This window comes from Ixodes scapularis, unplaced genomic scaffold (genome assembly GCF_016920785.2).
Source record: "Ixodes scapularis isolate PalLabHiFi unplaced genomic scaffold, ASM1692078v2 PGA_scaffold3__209_contigs__length_174095766, whole genome shotgun sequence".
Taxonomy (NCBI): domain Eukaryota; kingdom Metazoa; phylum Arthropoda; class Arachnida; order Ixodida; family Ixodidae; genus Ixodes; species Ixodes scapularis.
Window position 1 is genome coordinate 164,038,383 of NW_024609868.1, and position 24,258 is coordinate 164,062,640.

General features: G+C 46.5%; 2 protein-coding genes across 3 annotated transcripts in view; one reads left to right on the top strand and one right to left on the bottom strand.

Annotated features, from left to right (window-relative positions):
• Nucleotides 1-803, bottom strand: part of LOC8034352 (NEDD8-activating enzyme E1 regulatory subunit) — a 55,874-nt gene extending 55,071 nt beyond the window's left edge. Inside the window, exon 1 of the mRNA XM_029982647.4 lies at nucleotides 645-803. Coding sequence (XP_029838507.2) covers nucleotides 645-718 — 74 coding nt within the window. The 5' untranslated portion in view covers nucleotides 719-803. The remainder of the gene's footprint in view (nucleotides 1-644) is intronic.
• Nucleotides 804-1,142: 339 nt separating this feature from the next.
• LOC8051054 (glycerophosphocholine phosphodiesterase GPCPD1) overlaps nucleotides 1,143-24,258 on the top strand; it is a 139,840-nt gene continuing 116,724 nt past the window's right edge. Inside the window, exons 1-2 of one of the 2 annotated variants that reach the window (XM_029985601.4) lie at nucleotides 1,143-1,308; nucleotides 14,361-14,400. In XM_029985601.4, coding sequence (XP_029841461.2) covers nucleotides 1,291-1,308; nucleotides 14,361-14,400 — 58 coding nt within the window. In that variant the 5' untranslated portion in view covers nucleotides 1,143-1,290. The remainder of the gene's footprint in view (nucleotides 1,309-14,360; nucleotides 14,401-24,258) is intronic. The other variant, XM_029985602.4, reaches the window with a different exon arrangement.

Genomic DNA, 24,258 nt, shown 5'->3' on the forward strand with positions numbered 1-24,258 from the left:
GGACTGAAATGTAGCGAAGTTAAACATCGGTCACTGATGAAGAAAAATGCGCTAACTAAAGCAATTACACTTTTACAGTGTAAATCAAGGCACATACAATTCGGTACGACCCAAATAACCAAAGTGTTCCGTGTTATTTTCCGGAGAACAGTTAAAATGCACGCGCGCTTTCACATAGGAATACACAGGAAGGCTGGAAAAGTAGACTGGTTGATGTCTGCTTCAATTTGCGTCACGGAAGTCGTATAGACACTAGCGCCAGTTGGACCTCTAGCGTACACTATAATAACTCTATGGTTTAAACGTCCTTGGGTGGCGTAGTCAAATTGGCTGGTGAGATCGGTATATTACGAGAAAAGTCAAGAGTGCTTTCGGTCAGCTGAGTAACAGTCGATAACTAACGCCTGAAGCCGTGCTGGAATGGGGTTGTTATATTATTGTTCTCGACGAAGTACGAGAAACTTTGCTATCCATTCCGCGCACCTTTTTACAAATTCGTTGGGTATATTGTCAGGGCCAGCACTCTTTTTAGTATTAAGTAGGAGCTGCAAGGCACCTTGTTCGGCAACTACTACATCGCCCAATTCGCTCATTTGGGAGCTAGAGGAATTTGTGATAAGTCCGCGAAGCGCGCTCACGCTCACCTGAGCTGTCTGTCGTATTTTTTTAGTTTCTCGGCCTCCAGCGTTCTCGTCTTCATTTCGATGGAAGCTGCCATCACTCGAAACTCGATGAATGGCGCGGCAGCCGTATATTGGCGCGGAGACTGCAGCGCCAAATCTCCCCTAATGGGCGGCGGGTTTCTTTATAAACAACAAGGGAAAAAAAATGTTATTGTAGAAAACACAATGTGTTTATTTCCTTTTATTTACTTGACTCGGGAGAGTTGAGAGAAGTTAAACAAAAAAGCCATCCGCGTCAAATCAACAAAACAAAATAAAAAAAAAACATAAATTTAATTGAAAATATTTTTACAATTATTAGCTACTGTGTAGTTTGTTTTGGTTCACAGGGAAAACAAATCAGAACGTTTGAAGGAAACGTGTTAAACTTAATAAAATGATAAAGTAAGTTCTCTTTTGCACCTAGAGGAGGCGAGTGCAAAGGTACTCGTTTTTATTTTTGTCGTTTTTTCGCTTCTTCTATTTATTTGTTTTTTTGTAGTAATCGGAAGGGTATCAGCCTGTGAGGGAGGCTGTCGTCAGGCGAAGTAGCGCTGTAAACGAGGTGTGTGACCTGTGTCTGTGTCGAATACGTCAAAAATCCCCATCAGGAGCCCGGAGGAGTGCGATGGACTGTCTGTACGCGGTAAGTCGCGCCTGCGACGACCTCGTAGTGGCAGCTGCTCGGCTCCTCAGCAGCTGACGGTCCCCTGCCATTCAATTTCCCGAATTCGTGGAAAGAGAAAAATCTCCCGCAGTCTGGCTTGTAAACAAGAGCTCGGCGGGGGCGATAAAGTGTAACCTGCCAATCGTTATTTGCTGAGTAATTCCCGACTCGATTCTAGCCGTTCATTCATCACGGTCGATGACATTTCAGCATCTTGGATTCTCTCTCGATGGCGAAGCGATTCGTCGGACGAACGGGGTCTGCGTCCGCGGACGTTTCATCGCGGGCAGCGGTCCGAGCCACTACCCGACTGTGCCCATCGTGTCGGCCCTGACGTAATGCCCAGTTTTCTTCGGGTCATTTTCGCTGCGTAGCTCCTTTTTCTCGGAGTAGCTTCTGGGCCCATCGGAAGCGCTCTCGTTTTATCAAAGTCTGGGACAGTGCGAAAGGAAAGCTGAAGAAAGATGGAGACAATTTATGAAATTTTGGCTGTCCCTATTCGCACTCCGAATGCGGATAGTGGTGATTCTAATCCGCACTCTGAGTGCGGATTCACTCCAAGTGCGTGCGGCGGAGAACTTTGCGTGTGGCGTGGCGCGACTTGGACGCGGGAAACTTTAAATACAGTGACTTCCGATGTTGTGCTGTGACATTGGCATGTTGGCAGCGCCGATTCCATAGAAATATTAGTAGTTGTGCGGTGTTTAATGGGGGGAAGACCTATGTTTCGGAATTAATTCAATTTGAAACAAATGCATAATCGTAAGCAAATATTAAAGCAGCGCAAACGAGCACAAAGACAAGTAGAAGAAGGTACACAGACACAGCGCTGACTCACGACTTACTATCTTTTTCGTATTTTTAAAAGACATCAACATAAGAAGCCGTGAGTCAGCGCTGTGTCTGTGTCCCTTCTACTTGTCCTTGTGTTCGTTTGCGCTGTTTAAATTATATGCTTTTTTATGCACCACCGACTAGCTCACCTCCAAACATTACTGCAAATGCATAATCGCATCTTTCTTTTTTTTTTTTCGAAATTGATTAGCGCTAAGTTGCGCATTTGGGTAGAGATTGAACTGTACTCGCGCCTCGAGGACTTGAAAAAAGGCATGAAAGCAGGTAATAAGCAATCCTATTTTTCTTTCAGTTTTTTTGTTTTTTTTGTTTGTTAAACAAATTATATTATTTGCCAAAAAAACGGAAGCTTTGCCACAGTCAGCACATTAACATTGTGTGGTGCTTAGCTGGTGGGGGCAGTAATGTGGGAACGGTGGACGGCGAGCAAATAATTGCCCCCCCCCCCCCCCCCACACACACACACACACAGATGTTCTAAACTTCCCCCGCGCCCAAAACCCGCAACGTTTAACATCCGTCACATCTATCGTTGTCTAGTTACAAACACGCAAATCATACTGTTAAAAAAAAAAAAAAAAGCTACAGTAACAAATGGCCGGGGACTTTTCAGGCATTCCCCCGTCTAGTAGTTTTGAAAGTGTTCAGAAGATGTCTATTGTCTTGTGCTGAGGTGATGGGGGCAGTGGCATAGGAAAGGGGGGGGGGGGGGGCTCTTTTTTTAATAATATTGTTTACTGGAACCCCCCCCCCCCCCCCCTTTTCCTATGCCACTGCCCCCATCATCTAAGCACAAGACAGTAGGGAAAAAATTGTGCACTGCTCTAGTTTCGTTTTTTTCTTTTGTCAATAAAAATATTTAACCCTACAAAAAAATTCTCGGCAGAACTTTTTTCTTTTTTTTCGTAAGGAGGGGGGGGGGGGGGGGAGGGGGGTGATGTGTTTGGGATGTCCCCGAGTTTTGGAGTGGGTAAAATATTAATAAAAGGGTCCCCCCCCCCCCCCCCCCCCCCCCTCCCTCCCTCCCCCCCGCCACAAACACATACACGCATTGATCGTCTGCGTCCGATCCCCGAGGCGTGAGTACCGTTTAATCGTAAGTGCACCACCGAAGGCTAATTATTTTTCTTTCAATAAAAGCGAGAACGTTTGCTTGAAATCATTCTAGTTTTGAAACAAGCAACACCAATATTTCCATAGACTCGTCGAGGCTGCATACAAGCCAGTGTCATTCCCAACGCAAAGTTGAGAACTTCTAAACCACTGTGTTCATAGCTTCCCGAGACAAAATCGTGCCACACGCGGAGTGCGGGGAAATAAAATCCAACGCACTCAATCGTGCCAACGTCTGTGTACACCAGTCGGCCCAGTACCCCGTGCCCCGGTACAGCGTCCGCGCCTCCGCACGCGATCCGCACTCACGCACTCGGGGTGCGGATTGGGCTGGATTCGGACAAATGCGAAACGTTGTTGGAATGTTTCGATTAATGTCTTCCACGTCTCTCCTCTTTTTTTGTTTGCTGTGAACAGCTCTACCGGCAAAAGCACCCACCACATGATTTCCTTTTAGAACCAGAAATTAATATTTGTTTGATAATTTAGTCACATTTGTAAAATGTAAGTTGATTACTAATCCGGCTACCTCCCTCCAAAGGTAGTTAATCTGCAGTTAGAATTACTAGCACAGAAAATAATATTATGCATTATTTTCAGTGCTATACAATTAATTTACTTTGAAAGCTACCTACCACGTTGAATTAACCTGAGACTGGGCTAGAAAAGAAACATAAAAACATTAAAAAAAATACACAGGACGACGTCTCAACTTCGTCCTGTCTGTTTTCTGTCCGTTCTATGTCTTGATGTTTTTTCTCTAGCCCAGTCTCAGGTTAATCCAACGTGGTTAATATTCACCAGCTTGCCTGCGCCCTTACCATATTCTCTCTGATCATCTAACGTTCAGAATAAGGTATAATATAACAGTTTGCATTCACCACTTTGTTTTTTTGCGGTGTGTCGAACCGAAAAAAAAATACGGGTTCGGTTACGGTTCAGGTTCAGGTCAATTTATTTTGTTCCGGTTCAGTTCCGGTTCGATTAATTCGATCCGGGAACCGGTTCGCGAACCGGTTCGGGGCGCTGAACCGGTTCGCGAACCGGTTCGGAAATTATAAATGACAAGTTGCAACATCAAAATAAATTACAAATAAAACATCTGAAATCAGCACATACGAAACGGGATACATCGTAGTGTAAGACTCAGGGATTTCTACCAGGAATGGTTTCTTTATGTGCACTCAAAGGTTACCTCACCGACGTTTACGCATTCGGACTTCATCTAATTGGGTCCGACGCAGTAGCTGAAAAATCCGCGACCTCCTTACAAACCCACTTACAAGTAGAACTCGCTAACTGTCCCGCCACCTCGGCGTGTAAGCAATTGAAGGAACAGTGGGGAGAAAATACAGCTTTCTTTATTTGAACTAGCCTTCGGTAACTCAAATTAGACCCTTAAAGAAGTTTTTATTAAACAAGATACGGAATATGAAAAACACTTCACCGAACGCAACGCCAGAAGGACGTAATAGGATAAATATTAAAATAGAAGAGTTCGCTGTCTCACAAATATGTTAGCTTCTAAGTGCCTATACGAAACCGGATGCATTATTATCAAACTCCACAGCCTTTTCTTTTCTCATTCCGATGAAAGCAAGCTTCAAGAACTCGCGCGTTCTAGAAACGTGTTATGAAATGAGCACACAGCAGCATTTAGGATTTACGAGATTGTAAAAAAAAAAAATCCCGTGACGCGATTTTATTTTTTTTTTTTGCACAGCCTTTTAATTTTTTTTCTTCCGTGCAAGCCGCGACCAGCGCAATACTGGTTCCCATGTCAAGATTCATGGATGCAGCGTTTGTCAAGATTCATGGATGCAGCGTTTATATTCCTAAGACTGAGTGGAGAAGAAAAATATGTAAGCGAGGGTGTGTGTCAGTTGACGGCACTTAAGGCTGCGGTCCCACGGCAGCCATCTTGAACAAGGCGTTAGTTCAAACAATAGATGGCGACACGCACCCGTGGGGTGGCCGAAACATTGGTTCACAGTGGGATGGCTCGAGCACCATCACGTTCCCCTCGTGGCCTTGCTCGCGCCGCTGCCAGCTGTGCTCCGCTAGCTCAAGTAGCGTGGCCCAGCAAACGGATGTATGCGGAGATGCGGTTCGGCGGTTGTAACGGGCTTGCGCAACAAATCTTACCAAGAAGGAATCAAATGTTGATTGACGTGTTAATATTGTATCAATGAAAATTTCCTCTGCAGGAATGCAAGCTCAGTAGACTCAATCTTCCAAGACACCAGTGGAAGCGGACGTCAAGTCGCGATTTACGGTGCTTACCTGAGCATTTTAACGACGACTAAAATAACGTCACGAAATATTGTGTTTCACGGGGTCCGGCAGATGTCGTAAAGGTTGTTACATTATAGTTCCCAGAAAACAAACGCCGTTTCAATATTTTCGGAAGTACCGACACACATAATGTTGTAAGTACAGCTTAGGAGGAATATGATGAAAACCATCAGAAGAAATAGGAAGACGTTTATTTGCAATGAAGACGCTATGAATGAACGGCGTTTAGCGACGGCAAGCTATGAGCATTCGGGAATTTATAAGTTCACGTGATTGCTAACTATGGACATGCGTTTTTGTCGGGAGATGGTGTCGCGGTGATGACCTGATATCGCACGACTCGTGGCAGACGAACTTGCAAGTCTTTTCTCAGCGAATGGTAAGTGTCCAGTGTCAAGCACAACACGTGGCTACCGACGTTGTCGACGTTTCGAACACTTACCGCTTTCGACAAAAGTCCTGGCACCTGGGCTAACTTTCTGGAAAGACTCGAAGTCTTCCTTGAGTCCAACGCCATCATGAACAGTAACTGAAAACGATCCACTATTCAATCGGTGGGCGGCGAAACGTATCCGCATCTGCGGAGTCATGGACGATGCGTACTCTAAGTGGCTGGAAGTTTACACGATGCCTGCCACGACGTCCAAACACGTCATTGACGTTCTACGGTCTCTTGTACCTACTTTTGCACTACCGAAAATACTTTTCTCTGATAACACGCCAAATTTTGCTTCAAACAAAATAAACAAGTTTCTGAAGAAAAAAAACCGGCATCAGGCATCACATTAGTGCACCATACCATCCTGCAACTAACGGACATGCAGAACAGATGGTGTGCGAAACAAAACAAAAAGTCCCTTTGAAGCTTACGAAAGAAGCAGTTCAGTGAAGAATCGCCAGGTTGTTGTTCCAGCAGCACGCGACGGTCTCATCTTACACGGTAAAAACACCCGCCGAAGCAATATTCAGCGGACGAAGAGCCACACCCCTCGATCTCATGATACCATGGCTTACGATCGAAGATCGAGAGATTCCCAGATCTGGAGTAATTGCAGTTTATTCGGTCGGACAACTCGTCTACGTAAGGAATTTCAGCGGAAGCCGGGCCTTCCATGTAAAACTTGAGTAGAAAAGGCTCTATGTTGGTTGACCAGAAGGTGTCATCTCTCTGAATACGTTGGATATCAAATGCCCTTGAGTGTAAATATAACTGCATGGTGCATGGTCTAGCGCACACCAGTTCCGAGCACTTGGAGCGAAAGCTCGCGCTGCAGAATCCACCCCGCCCCTGCCCGTTTCGATCTGGAAGAGCAGCGTACCGGCGTGCGGTCGTGTGTATCACTACTGCGTGGTGCACCCCAGGTTTACGGTTGTACCGCACTGGCTAAATTGCTCATCTACAGCTGAGAGTCAGACGCCCACTAAGGCAGACTAACTTGCGGCTGTATAAACATACACACAACAATTTGCAATTAGACGCATAATAACAAAGAGCACAGCGTGCCGCCTCTTTTTTTTTTTGGATGCCTCTTTTTAAACCAGCGCAAGCTCGCGCGTTCTCTCTTTTGAGACGGTTAGAACGGTCGCACATAAAACCCGCGTTTCTCCTACCCGGCCGCTTCCTCCTCTCATTATGTGTAGTTGGTTATAACTAAATAAGCTATAATAATAGTGTATTATTCATATTTACTTTCAGTTTCAGTCAGGGAGAAGGAGTTTTGCGGGAACTAGAGCAAATAAATGAGCTGCGCTTGGAGTATCGGCACTCTCTTCCCCCTCAGTGTTGTGAACGCCGCCATTCTGGTGATTGTGCAGAGCAGGCGCAACTGCCGATCGTCATGATTTAAAAGTGAGACATCCTCAGCATTAGGAAGCTCATGTAATGTTGCTTTGCTTTGTCGCACACTGTTTAAATTTGAGGACGGAAAAGCGTTTCTTGTGATTTCAGATAAAGCTTCAAATAACTGGCAAACATGATTTTAAGCCACAATATGGCGAAGTGTCGCTACTCTTACGCGTAGCTTATTTAATGACACTATTCATGCTCTTGTTCAAGAGTCTTGTAATACCTGGAGGGGCCATGACGTAAGCCCCGTGGATTCCACAAGCCACTACCTTTTGACACCGGCCTCTTCCTCATTGTTCCCACTTGTGCCAGTAATACCCTTGTTACACGGGTGCATTTAACTGCAGTTACGCTAAGCCACAGTTAGCGCACAATACTGGCCGACAACATTCTCCGACTATGCAGTCAAAGCTATGGGCGAACGTGCGCTAGAGCATCTTGAGCACACATCGAAGCAGTGCACGAGCGCTCTCCACTTCTTCTGAAACAGCTGTCCGAGACTATAGTGCGGTAACTGTGGTGCCACGTAACAGCAGTTAAAGCTGAGTTAACCACGGTTAAGGGTGCTCGTATAACAGGGGTATAAATTAGCTACGGTTCAGAGTAATGACACTTGGCCATATTGTGGCTTAAAATCATGGTTGCCAGTTACCTGAAGCTTTATCTAAAATCACAGGAAACGCTTTTCCGTACCCCACAAATGTTTAAACAATCCGCGACAGAGCATTGTAATATTGCATAAGCTTCCTAGCACCGCATCTAGGGCTGAGGAAGTCGTACTTTTGGATCATGACGATCGGCAGTTGCGTTTGCTCTGAACAAGACCCAAAATGGCGGTGCCCAAAACAATTTTGGGGAACGGAATGCCGATACTTTAAAGCTCATTTAGTGACTCTAGACATGAAGTGAACTCGAAAGTATTATTTTCCTCTTCGTCTTTATTGTTTATTGATTTCAATCATATCGAATAATGAACACATTATATCACGCTACACGTGTGTAATTATTTGTCTTAGATTTATTAATCGGACCCAGTACTTAAACCATTCATTTATCGATAGTAAATCTTCCAATATATTTTTTAAATGTGAAGGTAAAAAGACACGGAGATTGATGATGATACAGACGCCAACGCCGCCCTCGGAAATTTTTTGAACACTAGATATCAGCAGTTTGTCTGCCATCCGCCAGGTAGCGCAACAAAACACCCAAGCAGTTTTTAATTGTTTTTAAAATTATCTAAGCTCTACACCTATTAAGAAACCAACGCAAGATCATTGTGAAAATTTAATACATCGCAATGTATATCTATTCCTAACAATACTGCTATTGGATGCCAATAAATTTGTTTGATGTCCAAAAAAGATATGCATCAAAAACAGGTAAGTTTGAAGGGCTCCTGGAGCGTTATGACTTTCAAAATGAAAAAAAGCCATCGTCCACCTCTTGGGCAACCATTGTAGCTCTAAATGTTATAAAAGATTTTATCATAGCTTAATTATTTCCTCAGCGGCATTTGAAGTACCATGACTCGAAGCACAAAAAAGTGCTACGTTTGATATAAAATATCTAAACAAAAAAATTTTACACAACATTAAATTTTTTTCTGCATATTACCAATTATAAGCACTATATCTGTAGCTAATTTCATTGCCCTAGCGCTTGTCGTTAAAAACATATTTGTGCTGAAAAATGTCAATTTTAGGGCAATATTTGGGGGGATGAAAAAAACAAAGTAGTGCAAATACCAAAAAAGTGTATCGTTACATTCTGCTCCGACATCATCTTAACAAAACTGCTATATTGGAAGCGTGCTATCTTTAATAGATCGTTCATAAAACATGAACTAGCGGAGCAAGTGAGGGTCCGCGCCGTCATATTCGCAACGCTACAAACGCGCATGAACAGTAAAAACCAACACATGCATAATATCAAATGAAAGAGGATTGCATTGCCTTTCGAATGACATTAATCCCTCATAACAGTATTTAAAAGGGGTTGAGTAATGACCTGCCAAAAAGTACCTAAACTGCCACATTCAGTGGGACCGTGGCCTTAAAAACAAATGGCATTGATAGCACATTCATTGTCAACAGCGCGTGGCCGAACCGTTTTGACATGAGCCGGTAACCGTTATTTTTTTTCCGGTTCAGTTCCGGTTCGGGTTCATCGCGATAACAATATAACGGTTCGGGTTCAGGTCCGGAAAAAATACCGGTTCGGTTCCGGTTTTCGGTTGCGGTTCGACACCCTGTTTTTTTTGTTTTTTTTCAATTGTATCACTGCACTTTATTAGTGTAATGATATAGGAGCTCAGTATGATATGGGTCAGTTCAAAGCCTCCTGTAGCAGAGTGTCAAACTGAGATTTTTATCGGTTTAGTTCGGATTGACAGCGTTCGCTTCAGTTCCGGGGAGGAAAAATAATGGTTTGAACTGCTGAATTTACAATATTTTCCGCATTGTTTTAGCAACAGGCACTATTTGCGCCCTGAAACAAGTAACTATACTCTATAGTTTTTTTTTTTTTTATTATTATTGTTCATATGTTTACTTTTATTTTCAGGCGCCTGGAACGGGAACTTAATTTCGACGGAACAGTAAAACAAAAACTAGATTAACTTGCAAAACATTGTTTTATACGACTCAGCATCCGTTTGTTTACTATAGTCACGTATATTTTACCTGAATCAAAAGGTTGTTACGAAGTGTGGTAGGTCGCTTAAAATACCCCTGATTGGTACAACTTCGCGTCGCAATACTAAAAGTTGAATCATAGTTGTGCTCTTGAATTAAGGAATTAATTAGTGCATTAAATCATGGAATGGGCGCCCCGTAGCCATATAGGTAGTGAAATATTGTTTTCGAATAGTGTTTCACAATATATATATGATAACGACGCAACTCAGCGAAAAGCAATAGTGTTTTCAAAATGTCGCGAAACTTTTAGTACGAGCCCTTCAATCTACCTTTTATAGAAACACTGAGCTGCAATCAGTACGCTTGTTTTCTTAACCAACATTGCTTACACTCAGCACCATGATGCAGGCAAAGAAGCATTCAGTAAGAAGTGATCGAAATTGTTTATTTTGTATTTATACGCACTTTCATACTCAGATTGAATCTGGCCTAAAGTTGTGCATACCCAAGTGAACATTTTCTTATACAGGATGAACTGGGATAGCCTGACTATTGAGGTTTGTTCTTGTCAAGGTGCCGGTCAATTCAATTCGCAAATAAGCATCACCCTTGCTAATTGATAATTTTTCGTTAAATAGAACAAAGTATTTCGTGCTCTACTCGACATGGCAGCTACAAAAGATGTCACTTTCCAATGGCCTACATGCATAATCATCATAGTTCCACCACACATCCAGCCCACAGACACGTAAAATTGCTGTTCTTCATGTAAAAGAGGCAGTAACATACTCTTATATGGTTTAGAACCTATATATGCATCAGGAACTGTTAATTAAATCAGCTTCAAAATTAAAGTTTTATTTATACACGTGGGGGTGCGTTTACTTATGTTTATCTTTAAGGCGATCGGCCCTTTATTTATGTTGCCAAATCTTGTCAGTAATTAAATGTATATTTTTATTATCATCAATACATTTGACTGTATGAAGTTCCCATACCTGCTTGAGACTAACACGGCAACGACGATACTTGAAAATACGTCGGCCTTTAAGCCGATCTGCGGAAGTGCATTTTTTTTGGTTCGCTGTTTGGCAGTATGAAACACTAAGTTGCGGGGTATGCCAAAAAGCAAAAAGGCAAGGAGGATAGAAGGGAGGGCATGACGTCAGCCGCGTAGCCTCCCCAAGCCATGCTCCCTTGACATCTCGCCTCTCACATTTTCCTCCTTACTGTCCTCACTTATCAGCCCAACATGACCACATCACGTGACCGTAGCTAGCCTTCGTCTAGCCTTTGATCTGACAAGAACCTACCGGACGGAGCGCACGCAAACCTGCAAGGAATCGTTCTACAATCAACCATCCATCTCGCAGGTGACATATCACGCGCACCAATTGCCAGAGAGATCTGCGGTCACGTTGGCCACAATATCGTTTAAAGTTTTTATGACTAGGCTTCACCAATATTGCAACGTGCCCCCTCCTAGTGCTCATAACCTCCTTGCAAAAAGGACTTTGTGCTCACATGATTATTCTTCAAGTAAATCTGATACACAATGCCTTACTGCAAAAAGAAATAGGGAAATGTAATGATATTCCTAATTACGCATCAATAGCATGAAGGACAGACAAAGATTCTTATAATCATAACATTAATCACATTTGGGCATCGGCTTGCATGAACCCGAAACTTTGCGAAATACTACCTCGGGAGGCTAATGTTCTCCGTTTTAGGTGGACTTGTTTTGGGCCCTCACTTTAGAACCCTGTGCTTTATTAGTCATGCGCTCTAACATTTCATTAAGCTGCCGTATATTCTCGCGAGACTGCTAAATGTGTTGGGTCCTTGATACGTAAGAACGCAACTTTATTAGAGTAAATATCCAGCCCGTGTGGCTGGTCGGGATTACATTGTGGAGGGTCGCTCCAACGCTCGGCGGGGACGCGCGCGGTCTCGCGGGGCGCAGAGTCCGCAGGCGCGCGACGCACGCGAAAACGAAACCTGACACGCGCCCGGTTCGGTGCTCTCCGGACGCGCGGTTCCATCTGGTGCAACGTGGGGGAACCTCAATATACGCGACTCCTCGGTGAGGACCGGGGCGCGAGAACCTGAATACACAACAAAATGTATAGTGCACAACTTTACAATTTGGGCATCTACTTTGCCAGTGTTGCGAACAATGCATTTCACCACAAAACTGACATGTTTAACATGGCTGGTCATTGCGATTTGTTCTTGCTGAGAAAATCAAATTTGATGGTGCAAAATGCATTCGGCAGAAGGTTCACGGTCAGTGAAAGCCACACCATACCTGCCAAATCTTCCGTAAAATGTATGACTTGGGACTAATTTTACGAGTTTACGAATCTTGCTTAGTTTTTTACGAAAAAATGCTAAAGAAAAACATCGCTGCTGGCGGTACCTCGCACCGCCACAAGACGGCGATAAATACCGTCCACGGCAGCGTCATGGTTTCTACTATTCGATGGCCACGGATCCAAAGCCCAAAACCTTTGTTGGTGGTTCGGCGCGTTCAGTCGTGGTTCGGCCTCGCTGTTTCAGCCAGTTTTGTGGCGAGCAGTCCGGCGTCCGTGTTAGTTGCACGTGTAATCGTTATAGCATTCACATGCAGCAACGCTGAATGTGAAAGAGTGTTCAGCACTGTAAACAAAACCCGGACGGAGTTCCGCTCCTCAGTTTCCGACATGGCCTTCGGAAATCTGCTCATGGGGAAGGGGTATCAGAATGGGGCGTGCTTCGAACAAGTGGACTCCGAGAACAAAAGCATGCAAAATCGCTGAAAAAAGAAACCATCATTCATCAAGATAAGCGCCGGCCTATGACCCCTGGGCCTCACTCCTTTTGCTGCTCCAAGTCACCTGACTGTGGAACTCTTCACGACATGCACAATGTTGCAGAATCCTACTTTTGCATTGACACATGATTAATCAGTGCGAATGCAAAAGTGCCACAAAAACCCACAATTACTCATGCATTGCAATTCTGTATATAGACGATTTGATCAACACAAAGAAATACCGCTGCCAATTTTTTTTAGTCTCCAATATTCCTTTTGTGATGCAAAAAAAGAAAATGACAATGCATTGTTTTGGACCGGTTACCATTATATTTTTCTGGTTCAGTTCCAAGATGGTGGCGAAGATTTCGGTTCAGTTCCGGTTCGGCCAAAAATAACAGTTTGCCACTCTGTCCTGTAGTCAGTTTTATTAATTTGCAACACCACCTTGTAGACAAATTTATTTAAAATCGGACTGGAAAATAAAAGTCAAAAAGATTTAAATCACGCCAGTTTTACTATGACAATTTTAATCAAACCTTTCCCGCAGAACAAATTTCGAAAATAGTTTTTATTTACCGTTTGTTTATCATTTGATGCTTTCTATGTGCATTTCTGTACTTAAGTAAAAAAAATCAAGCCAAATAGCAAAAAAAAAAAAAAAAAAAAAAAAAAAAAAACAGTGCTCAGAATAGCACTGCTCTCTGCTCAGCCTGATATAGGGCTGAGCAGAAAGCAGTGCTCTTCTGAGCGAATCGACCTTAGCAAAGCCACTATTGGTTGACTGTGATATTAAAAGAAATAAGCAGAAAGGAGAACGGTACAAATATCTATTTCAAAACATCTCTACTCACCGGAAAACATAGAGGAAGATGGATGAATGCCATGATGTTGCACTTTGTCGCTGTTTAGTTGGCCCCATTGGCTCGTAGCGTCGGCTGCGCTATGATTATGATGAAATGAAGCATAGAAATTGCTCGTCAAATGTTCTGATATGTTGATCGCCGACGTCATATAAATTACCAGACAATGTCAGGAGCTATAAGTCGCAAGAAAACCTTTCATAGATGGCGACTACTGCGATACGACTGGACCAGGGTCTCGTAGTCCTGATGGGATCACTTGATTATCATGTATGCCATGTGCCTCCGTGCCACCACGACAAAGTTTGCTTCACTTTCTTTTTTTTTTTCGCGTGTCCCGACTTTTTTAATTGTTTGTTCTTGTACCTCTATGTTTTTTGTACTCCTTTTGCTATGCCCAGTAGCACACATGGTATCACTCGAAATAGTTAGATAGTGCCGGAGTCACAACATGTGCTGCAATAGTGGCCCAATATTTATGGCACCTTTTCCCAACAGCCTAAGTCGTAGAGACACCACATATGTGCATTTCCGATAAAACGGAACATAGCGATCGAACTGACTCTTAATTGATGATTTCGCTAGCTAGTCCTGGCCTCTTACCGAGCTCGTTTCTTCCACAGGAGGAGGCTGTGCTACATGACATCCTGGCACACAGCAAAGGTAGGTGATTTTCATCTTCTCCCATCTCTGCATGCTTTGGAGCCCACTCTGGTGACTGCTGCATATTTGCTCGCTGTTTTGATGGCTCACTCCTTTTGCTGGTCCGAGCCACCTGACTGCGGAACTCCTCATGACATGCAGGATGTTGCAGAATCATACTTTTGTCTGAGATAGTCCTGGGGATGCCAGGCGGTACAAACACACAACCCCAGCGTTAGCATGCAACTGCACATATGCTCGTTTTCACCTAAAAATAAAAGGGGGGGGGGGGGAGTTTTGTGCATGTTTATACGTCTTATAATATTTGGTTATCGGTGGAGGAAGCCATGCTTCTGTGTTTGAAATGTCTCGATAATATAGCATGTTTCTAAATGATCTTAATTGTCTATTCAAAGGAGCAAAATAATAATGCTCCGCAAAGAGCCGGACGTTTTTACTGCGCTTCTTGAGGCGAAAGCAAGCTCATCATATTTAAAATTGGTCTACGGGCCCCACCAGGCTTTCTTGAATGTTTTCACATACCCTTTAAAAAGGCTTAACGCGCCCTTTAAAAATGTTTGACACGTCTGAGATTTTCGTCAAAGTTTTCTAAGGGGCCTGACAAACCATTTAAAATATCCTAAATGATGAAACCCGTCATCGTTTTTAAAGCGATAGATTTAAGGAGCTTGTGTTGCAGAGAAGTCGGCGTTGGTGGGATGGGAAAATCCTGATTGATTCACCAGGTATTCATTTGCCTTAAAGAAGAAAAAAAAAAAAGAAAATGAAGAAATTTAGGCAATTGCGGGATTCTAACTCACGACTTTTCGGTTACGAGCCAGGCATGCTACCGACTAGGCCACATAAACACGCTTGCACAGCTTGGGAACGAGCGGGGATTTATATTTAGCTATCGTGTTCCACTTAAGCGTCCTCCCATAATGTTTTGAGAAGCCTGTGGGGTCTGTCTCAATCTTTTCCGTGAAACCACAGAACACATCAGAATCGTTTTTAATGTGTCTGTGGGAGAGATCGCATGGACCCTTCAAGATATTTGCGTCGGGGAAGCCGCTTGGCCATTTTGCATCGGGCGGCCGAAAGGAGCATTAGAAATTAATCTCCCGTCCCTCATTGCTGCGTCCGTGTGTTCTTTGTAAATTTTTCACGGGCTGGGCTGGAGAGAGAGATGGTGTTTTCCCAATGCCCAAGGACACCCAGTCCTCGCTCACGAGAAAGAGAGGGTGCGTGGGGAAAATGGGAGCCGTATGTTTTGCTGTTTGTTTGTAGATTACCTGTTTTTAGTCTGTCGAAATACTGTCTTCGTCAGAAGCTGGTCGCCCTGTTTTTCACCATCAGCGAGCGCAAACTAAATGCGCTACAACCATTGGACGCTCCGTGTCGGCTTCCTGTCCCGTGCGTGGGACCTCCCTCGTAGAGCAGCTGGGTTTCTTGTGCCTCTTCGTCCGTCCGGCTTCCGAAGCATCCAGCGAGCGAAAGAGACGCCAAAGACGACACCGTGACTGTGCTCCGGATTTCTTAATGGTGGCGGATGTTGGTGGCACGTTCGTGGTTTTCGCTAAACGTGCTGCTGACAGTGTGTATGTGTCCGTGTGGTGCACCTGCTCGGTTTTATTAGTTCCACACATCTCAGGAATTTGCCCAGCATCATTGTGAGTACCTCGAAAGATATTTTTTGCGACAAAGAACTCGGTTGCCCTTGTTTAATCTGATCGCTTTTGTCTACAGCTGCTTGCATTCAAGCCTGAGTAAACGTTGGTTCTTATTGCGTTTTTGAGTTACAACATGCATGTAAAATTCGGACCATAGACCAAAAAGGCAGTTCTAGTAAGAACGACGTGGTCGGTTTCTTGGGTATTGCCGTGTAAAATTTCAAGCGATTCGGTAACATTTTGACAGAGAAGAGATTGAGCTGGAAAGGCTGTTTTTTTGTAGAAAGGTCTCGAATGCATACTATGCTACTGTGATATTCCTGAATATGAAGTGGACAAAAGTATTCTGACTTTTCAATGATACCAGTAATTTACAGTTAGTTTAAATACTGCAGAAGAAGTTTGAAACAGGGAATAAGAGGTGTGATGATAAAGTTCCGATGCTGGTTTTGTGACGTGAAAAGAGGGGGCAGCACTGTGATGGACGCGCTGCAGTTTCGTGCTAGAAAAAAGAAAAAAAAAAAAGAAAGAAAAAGAAACGTAACAAGATACACCGCATGCCAGGCACGTAGCCAGGATTTTGTTTCGGGGGGGGGGGGGGGGGGAGGGGGAGGGGGGGGGAGGGGGAGGGGAGGTCCCAGCAAGATCAAAGATTTCGGGGGGGGGGGGGGGGGGGGGGCCGGGCCCCATGGGCCGCCCCCCTGGCTACGTGCCTGCCGCATGCGTAACTAATGTGGTAATAGGGAGTTTTCGTACATCGTTTCCACTGTCCCGCAACGGCTCTCCGCAACCAGTTAAGGCCCATACGCACATTCGCGTGTGAGCGCGGTGCGTTCCGTAGCAGCAAGCGGACGCGTTGCGTTGCGAAGACCGCTTGCGCCAAACTTGTACGCACAGTTGCGTCGACACGCAGTCAACCGCAGTCAAGAGCCAATAAGAACGCGCTATCGTCGCTAGTGGCTCACCAATACTAAGCGAAATCCAAGGCAACATGGGGGCGCAGCGACAGCGTCGAAGTGTTCGATCTTCGGACAATCTCGCCGGCTTCCTCGACGTTTTGTCAAGCTTGAAGCATCGCAGCCTTGGAAAATACAGTCCCCACCGCTCCCCAAAACGAAAAAGCAAGCACTGCGACCGGCGAACCGGATACGTCTCGCCGAGTCGGCCGGGTGGGGCGAGCGAACACGTCACCACCTCTCCTCTTTCGGCTTCTGATTGGTCGAACGCACCCGAACGCACCGCAACGCTTCGGAAAGTTGAGCGAGTCTCTACTCGCTTGCGTCGCGCTACCGAGCGTTGCGGGAACGCGCGCGTCGCTCCGCAAGCGACCGCGCCTGGCCGCAAGGACTCCGCAAGGACTCCGCAACGCACTCAAACGCGCTCAAACGCAAATGTGCGTATGGGCCTTTACGCTAGCCGGAACTCCACAGTCAAGGCCATCGGCGCGCCGGCGCAGTGGCGGCTTCTTCGTTGCGGAGGGCTTAGCGGAGGGGGAAACGCGGTCTACGAAAACTCCCTAATGGCGCATTCACACTGGAAGCGGATCCGCGTTCGCGAAGCGGTCGCGGATGCGGTTCGCGAGCGACCCCGTTCAGACACACCGAGAGGCGGTTCGCGGTTTCTCGGCGATCACACGTGATTTTTTCAGACTTGCGTTTGGCAACCCTGTTTTACAATCCAAAATCCACTTTAATTCCACGATCCAAAGCCGAACATTTGCTGTTTTGCCACTCTGTGAAGATTTTCCTCAGGGATGTTCCCACGCATCACGACTCAGGAGTTCAGGAAAAAGAAGCATGGTCCTGCCAGACTCGCCTGTGATTCCCTCGACTTCGCCCACAAGCAAAGCCCAGCTAGGCGCGCCTTGCTGACTCAGAACAGGATGCCCCCGACCTTTTCTTCGAAATGGGCCCTTCCCGCATGAATAGCTGACCTTGTTTTCGGGATAGAGGGCCAGTTTTTCCCCCCTCGTTGTTCGCTCTTATTATTTTCGAAGTTGTGAGCGGTGCGGTGGACCGTGGTGCGGAGGAATGTGTTCGGTGCTAGCCGGTCGTGGCTTCGTTGGACTCTCCTCTCGTCACTCTCTCGTCGATCGAGTCTACTGTTTGTTTGACATTAAGCTCAAATAAACGCCGTATGGATTACCTCTGCATTGCCTGGTACGTACACTTTATTCCTTGAGTAGGTTCCCTTTATTTATTTTATTAGTAGTAAACGTTACAGGTCGAGCTGGCGCAGGTACCCTGCCCCCTCCGCGGTAGTGCGTTGGCTACGCAATCAAGCTCACGACGTCTCTATCGGACTTCGTGGTGGTCATGCACGGTGTCGAAAGCTTTCAATAGTTCACGCGACTATCTTAATGGGTAGAAAGGCTGACGTTTCGGTCGATCAGGGGCGGGTTCCGACGTTCTACAGGCAGAGATCAACAAGGTAGCGAGCTTGGGCTGCGGCACCCGGAATAATAAACAAACTCTTACCCGAACCAAATCACCGGTGCAAAGCCCGTTAAAATTACGAGTCAATTCTTTTCGCGGCGGATTCAAGTGACGGATGTGAACATCAAGTTTCTCCGTAGAGTTGTCGAAAGCTAAGACTACAGCGCTAGGACTACATCGCCTTGGACGCCTCACCAGCGACAGGTGCCATCTTGTTTCGAAAGTCACTGACGTCACGTCAGCGTCGCGTTGTGATTGGTTGCCGCTTTGCGGTTCGTGAAAGCGGTTGGGAGAAATCGGTCCCGAAGCGGTTGGCAAAAACGCGCTCCAACCGCTCGATCCTAGCCGCTTTGCGGTTGAGAACGCGCGGATCCGCTTCGCGAACGCGGATCCGCTTCCAGTGTGAACGCGCCATAATAGGGAGTTTTCGTAGACCGCGCTGCCTCCTCCGCTAAGCATTCCGCAACGAAGAAGTTGCTAATGCGCCTGCGCGCCGATAGCCTTGACTGTGGAGTTCCCGCTATCGTAGCGGGTTGCGGAGGGCCTTGCGGGGCGGCGAAAACGATCTACGAAAACTCCCTATTGAGACTCCTTTTAGTTGTGTCCAACTTTACGTCGGTGAGGCCGGCCGTTGTAATTCGGGTGGCCGTCTTGCGGAGCACTGCAAACGGCGTGGCTGTGAACCAATGCTACAACTCGGTTTCTTAAAATGAAAAAAATAAAAAAGTTATTTTTTTTTAATTGTTTGGTGTAAGAAAATTTACGCGAAAAAATAATGTTTAGAGCAGTATTGACGGCGAGGGATTTATCTGAAATGGTGCGCGCAAAGTCCATGGCCTCACGGAATGGTCATTCGGTCATTCGCTCTTTCCACCTTAGCGCGAAAGCGAAGCCGATCCACGTCTCCCCCACGCGCCCCAAATGCCGAGAGGCAGTTGTGTAATGGAGGGGACTACCAACGAAATCGCGTCTCGCCTCGTCAGTTTTGCTCTGAAGACTTTTTCTTGTTCGTATTTTTTTTTTTTTTTTTTGACACGCGTGTCCTAACCAAACTGTTAAAAAAAATGGTTGTCTTTTCAAGGGCTCTCTAAGAGAGGGAATGAGGAGATGGGAAATAATCAGTTTTCTGTATTAAAACAATGGCTGGCAAATGCGTAAGCATGCCTTCCCTTTATCTGCTGAACAAAGAAGTTGGTTTCTTGATAACTGCGTCTGATGAGTGATAGGAACCTTTATCTTGTTGCTTGGGCGTGTCTAGAGGTGATGCTGATCGACAATTTCACGATGTTTGGTGTTTACATGAAATCGGGTGGAATTTGGCGCTTGTCCGTATGTCTTTTTTCGTCCTGTTTCAGGAAGCGCCTTTCAACCTTTTAATCGATATGTACGCTCTTGCCCCAACCCAAGTTTTCAAAATCGAAAGTTCGAAAACAATCGGAATTTTTAAGCGGCAGAATCCGGAAGTTCGAAAATCGTCCCATTTTTAATGTAATAAGGTCGGCATTTCGAAACGTTTTCGAACCCCTTGTTTCCGCGTCTCAGCTGAGACTGGGGCAAAGAAAGCAGTGTCGAAGCCAGCGCACGAGAAGAGCGGGACTCAAGCCGCGTGTCGCGCGCCCCAGCCTTTGCAGTGCTTTGCTTCACCCAGCTCCCCTCTTTCTCCGGCAACGCCTGATACGAGAGCGGGGAGAGCGGCGGTCAAGCGCGCGTTCTCGTGAAGCGGCCGCCAATGGGCGCGTTGAGTAGCGCCTCCCTCGCCTCCGAACGGAGTGCCTCGAGTTGGAGTCATCGGAGCGCCTACTGAACGGCAAAAAAAACCCGCGGCTCCAAACCTGCTTCTACGCAACTTCCGCTTCCTCCGCTGTGCCAGACAGTCTCCGAATAAACTGGAAGCAGACCATGGCGAGCACGATCGCTTTTATTGGACGCCGGTATTGAAGAAGTCTTTACAAGGTCGTTGAAGAAGAAGCGGGTGATTGTACACATCAGCGCTGCTGTTCGAAGCGATGCAACGCGATCGAGTCCTTCGCTTGGCGGTGCAAAGGCAGCTGCTGTTATAAAAGCCGACAAAAAACGTCGTCAGCACACGGAAAATACAGAGCTCAGCGAATCTACCCCGCCGGTTGCGATACTTTTATACGGCCATAAGTTTGTTCTGCCCTTCGTAACGAACTTCCTATAAAATGTATTCGTATACACACGGGAAGTTCGGCCGCGCTCGGCGATCAAGGTTTTGTCGGCCGAAGCGAGCCTCAGCCAACGTGCACCCCGATTTAGCTACGCAAACAAAACATTAATCGGTATCATGCTCTGCGTGAGTGTCCAACCGGCTTCCAAAGTCGCGTTCATACCCTGCCTTGCTCTGTTCAGCGCGGACAGGACTGTCGTCGATATTCACCGAGTTCCCGTGCAACGGTGATCAAGACACGGCGTCAAATGAACGTTTTGCGTTATTTATTAGCATATTCAAACCAAACAAAATACGGTCCGATGCATTTTCCGAAAGAGCCTTACCTGAAAAAGACATTCGAACGCATTATTCGTCTTACCTTGAGCACTTTTCATTAACAAAAGCGAGCAAACCGCGCACCCGCGATTGAACCGAAGCAGCTTATCCCGCCATATTGTTTGTTTTTTCCTCTTTTAGCGCCGGAAATCGTCACCAGTCAGGAAATGACGTCATTTTAGCTCCTTTGCCTCTACGTGCACCGTCTCCGGACTCGGTGCTTCGGAGCTTGACTCCGAAGCCCCGGAGTTACGTGCACCGGAAGTGACTTTTGGCCGTCCAGTGGAAGGAGTCAGCGACTCCTTGACTCCGGGGCCGCTACTGAACGCGCCCAATGGCTATCCAGGAGACGTTTTGCTCAGCCAATGAGAGAATGGGCATTTCTTTCGCGCTTCTTTTGCGGTTACAGACGCCTCCGCCCAATGGGATAGTTAATGCTTTCGCATTAACACCGGTTTTATTGGAGCCGACGCAGCATAACAGAACAGTGCGCTTCCCAAGGACAGTGTTGTGTTACACTGTACTAGAATACGGGGTATAGTGTTTGGACCGGCGCGACTCTACGATGGGAACCTGTGAGGCTGCGCTGTAGACAACAATCGCGCCGCTGCAGTCGACAGGGCAGCAGAAAGGGGCTGCGTCCGCACGTGCACCCGGTGCACGCGCACATCCGCCACCAGACTGACCCTACTGCCGATGCGCCGGTGTCGACACCTATCGCGATTTACACGCCCACGCGAGCCGCTCCGGTCCGAACTAGTACACTGTAGCTGTGTCCCACCACTCAAAGTGCGCATGAACATCGTGATGCTTATACCACGGCCGCCTGATTAGGACTCCCCTTGGGAGCGGCCTGCCGTATGCCTCACTCCGCCGGTGAGAGCGATAGTTCTACTTTACCCCGCAGCGCCAGCCGTGGCGCTCGTTATCGGTGAAAGATAGAGTTCCTTTCGGGGGAGCACATCGAGGAACTCTATACTTCGTTTCACGTTAGTATGTACTTGTTAGTCGCGCGTGCTAAAAGCGCCAGATAGTTGCTTCGAAGGAAGCCTCGGCGGCTGCATGAGCGCTCGTGCAGCGAGTGCTCCAGTCAAGGCAGTAAAGGCTAGCCGCTCGCGCTAGCACAGCGTTCGCGGTTAGTCCATGCTAAGGTAAGACGAAATATAGTGAGAGAGGAGCAGTACGCCCGGCCCGGCCCGGTGTGGCTATTTAGATTTTTTTTTTTTTTTTCGTGAAGCCGCAAGTCTCAGTTGAAACGAGTGCCAGATTGCATGAATGATGTGACAAATCTGTGTAGAACAAAAGCACATGATTCTTTCTGCGAAAAGCTCACTCAGCTGCAGGCTGCGCGTTAAAGCTGCATTCTGCTGGCAGTATGAGCGAATTGTCGTTTTCTTGTTCCCGTAACTGTTGCCCCGTTTTTATTACCACTGTAATATAGGAGTTATACTTGGATATAGCTAGGCCGTATGATTTCCAGTTTTAACCGACGCTCGAGCACGCGCGAGCTGTGCCATTTAAACATCTGCGAAGGACAATATAAAATCAGATTCCGCGTGCATAACTTCAGCAATATAAACTTCATTGTTCACAAAAAAAAACAGACCAAGGGAGTCATATAGTTCACAAGCGGAGTACCTTTCGGGAAAGAGGCTTCCGCGAAAGCCTTAATATATTCTCTAGTGCGCTGTTTAGGTCACCAGCCCAGTTTGCCAAAACAGGTCTGAGGAGTTTTCTGAAAAAGAGCTCGCAGAGCTCTTCGCTGTGGCAGGGGTCTCGGCAGTTATCACACCACATCAGCGGGCAGTCCATAAGGTGTGGAAGCAGAGCGCTCGAGAGGACCTTGCAAATCCTTCCTCAACCACGAATCTTTGCCGACTGTAGAGCCCTCTCGACAAAGGTGCAGACGAGCTTGCACAGGCAGACAGCTGCAGGTCGTGGATAGCTGAGTCCTCCTTGGTCAAGGCTAAACATGGACTGATATGCTCCGTCATGCGATGCATTTCCCTTAAGTTGCGCTTGCATTCAGGACACGTCACCTGCAAAGTTTAGCGGGTTCTACACATTAGCCTTCCTTGCTTTCACTGAGAAATTCTTATTGCTTTGCTAGGTTGAATGTTTCAGCTAATTACTTTAAAATTACGACAATTTCTACAAATAAAAATGGTCACCTTTTGTTCGCAAACGAAGGCCAAGTAGCCAGCCATGTAAGTCAGCGGTGCGAACCCAAGTTCGGAATAGACTTCATTGTACTTTATCGACTGCAGGATTTCCTGTTTCACGAGTGGAGTTGGCACATTTCATCGCCGTCTGGCACTCAGAACTAGAACGCGCATTAACATTTCCGGCAGCTTCCAAAATGCCACCACAAACCACACACGCGAGCGCAGTGTCACTACGATATTTTCGCCGAGCATAGCGGTGCATATATATGTGGGGGGAAAGCGAGTTTTGCTGCCTTCTGCAACCGCGACAGCTCCTCGGTATCGGCGAAGCCAATGACAGGCAGATATTTTATCTGGGTAGCGGAGCAAGAGCACGTTGGGCGCCTTCTCTATACTCCGTTTCACCTTATGTAGTACCGCAGCGAAGGCTGGAAGCGCGAGCTCATAGCGTTGACAGCTGTCCTTACTGCACGAGAGCTTGTGCCGCCGAGATGTGCCCCAGAGCAAGGAGCTCGCGCTTACAGCCTTTCTCGCGGTACAACATAAGGTGAAAGAGAGTATAGCTTTCAGCTCACAAGACCGCTCACCGATGTGCAGCGCCCCCACGGAAAATGGGAGAAGTTCTCCTCTCACGCGCGCTCTTTTGTTTTCGGAAAAACATCGGCAGGCCGCACCAACAGGGGGGATCGAGTGGAGACGCTTTACAGCAGCTGTGCATGGGCGCCGCCATAACTGACCTTCAGTTTTTGTTCCCTCTTATTTCGTTCGCTTCACTTCATCATTACCAGAGCAGGACAGGTTATTGCCATTTTAGATGCTACTGTGTTCTTGTGCCCAGCATAGGCCCTTGTGAAGACCCGTCAACGCCCGCTTCAGTGGCTCGGCATCTCGGTAAGACAAGAGAAGGGCGGCTATGGCGGCGCAATCTGGCGCGTGTGTAAAGCGTCTATACGCATATCCCGCCGTACTTTTGATATCTGTATCGCCCTACGTTACAACAACCGGAACAGTCGTGCTTCATGTGCCGCACCATGTCAAGGAGTCGAGAGACAGCCGCAAGTCACCGGTACATCCGCGTTTCGTACGAAGCGTTACAGGCAGTT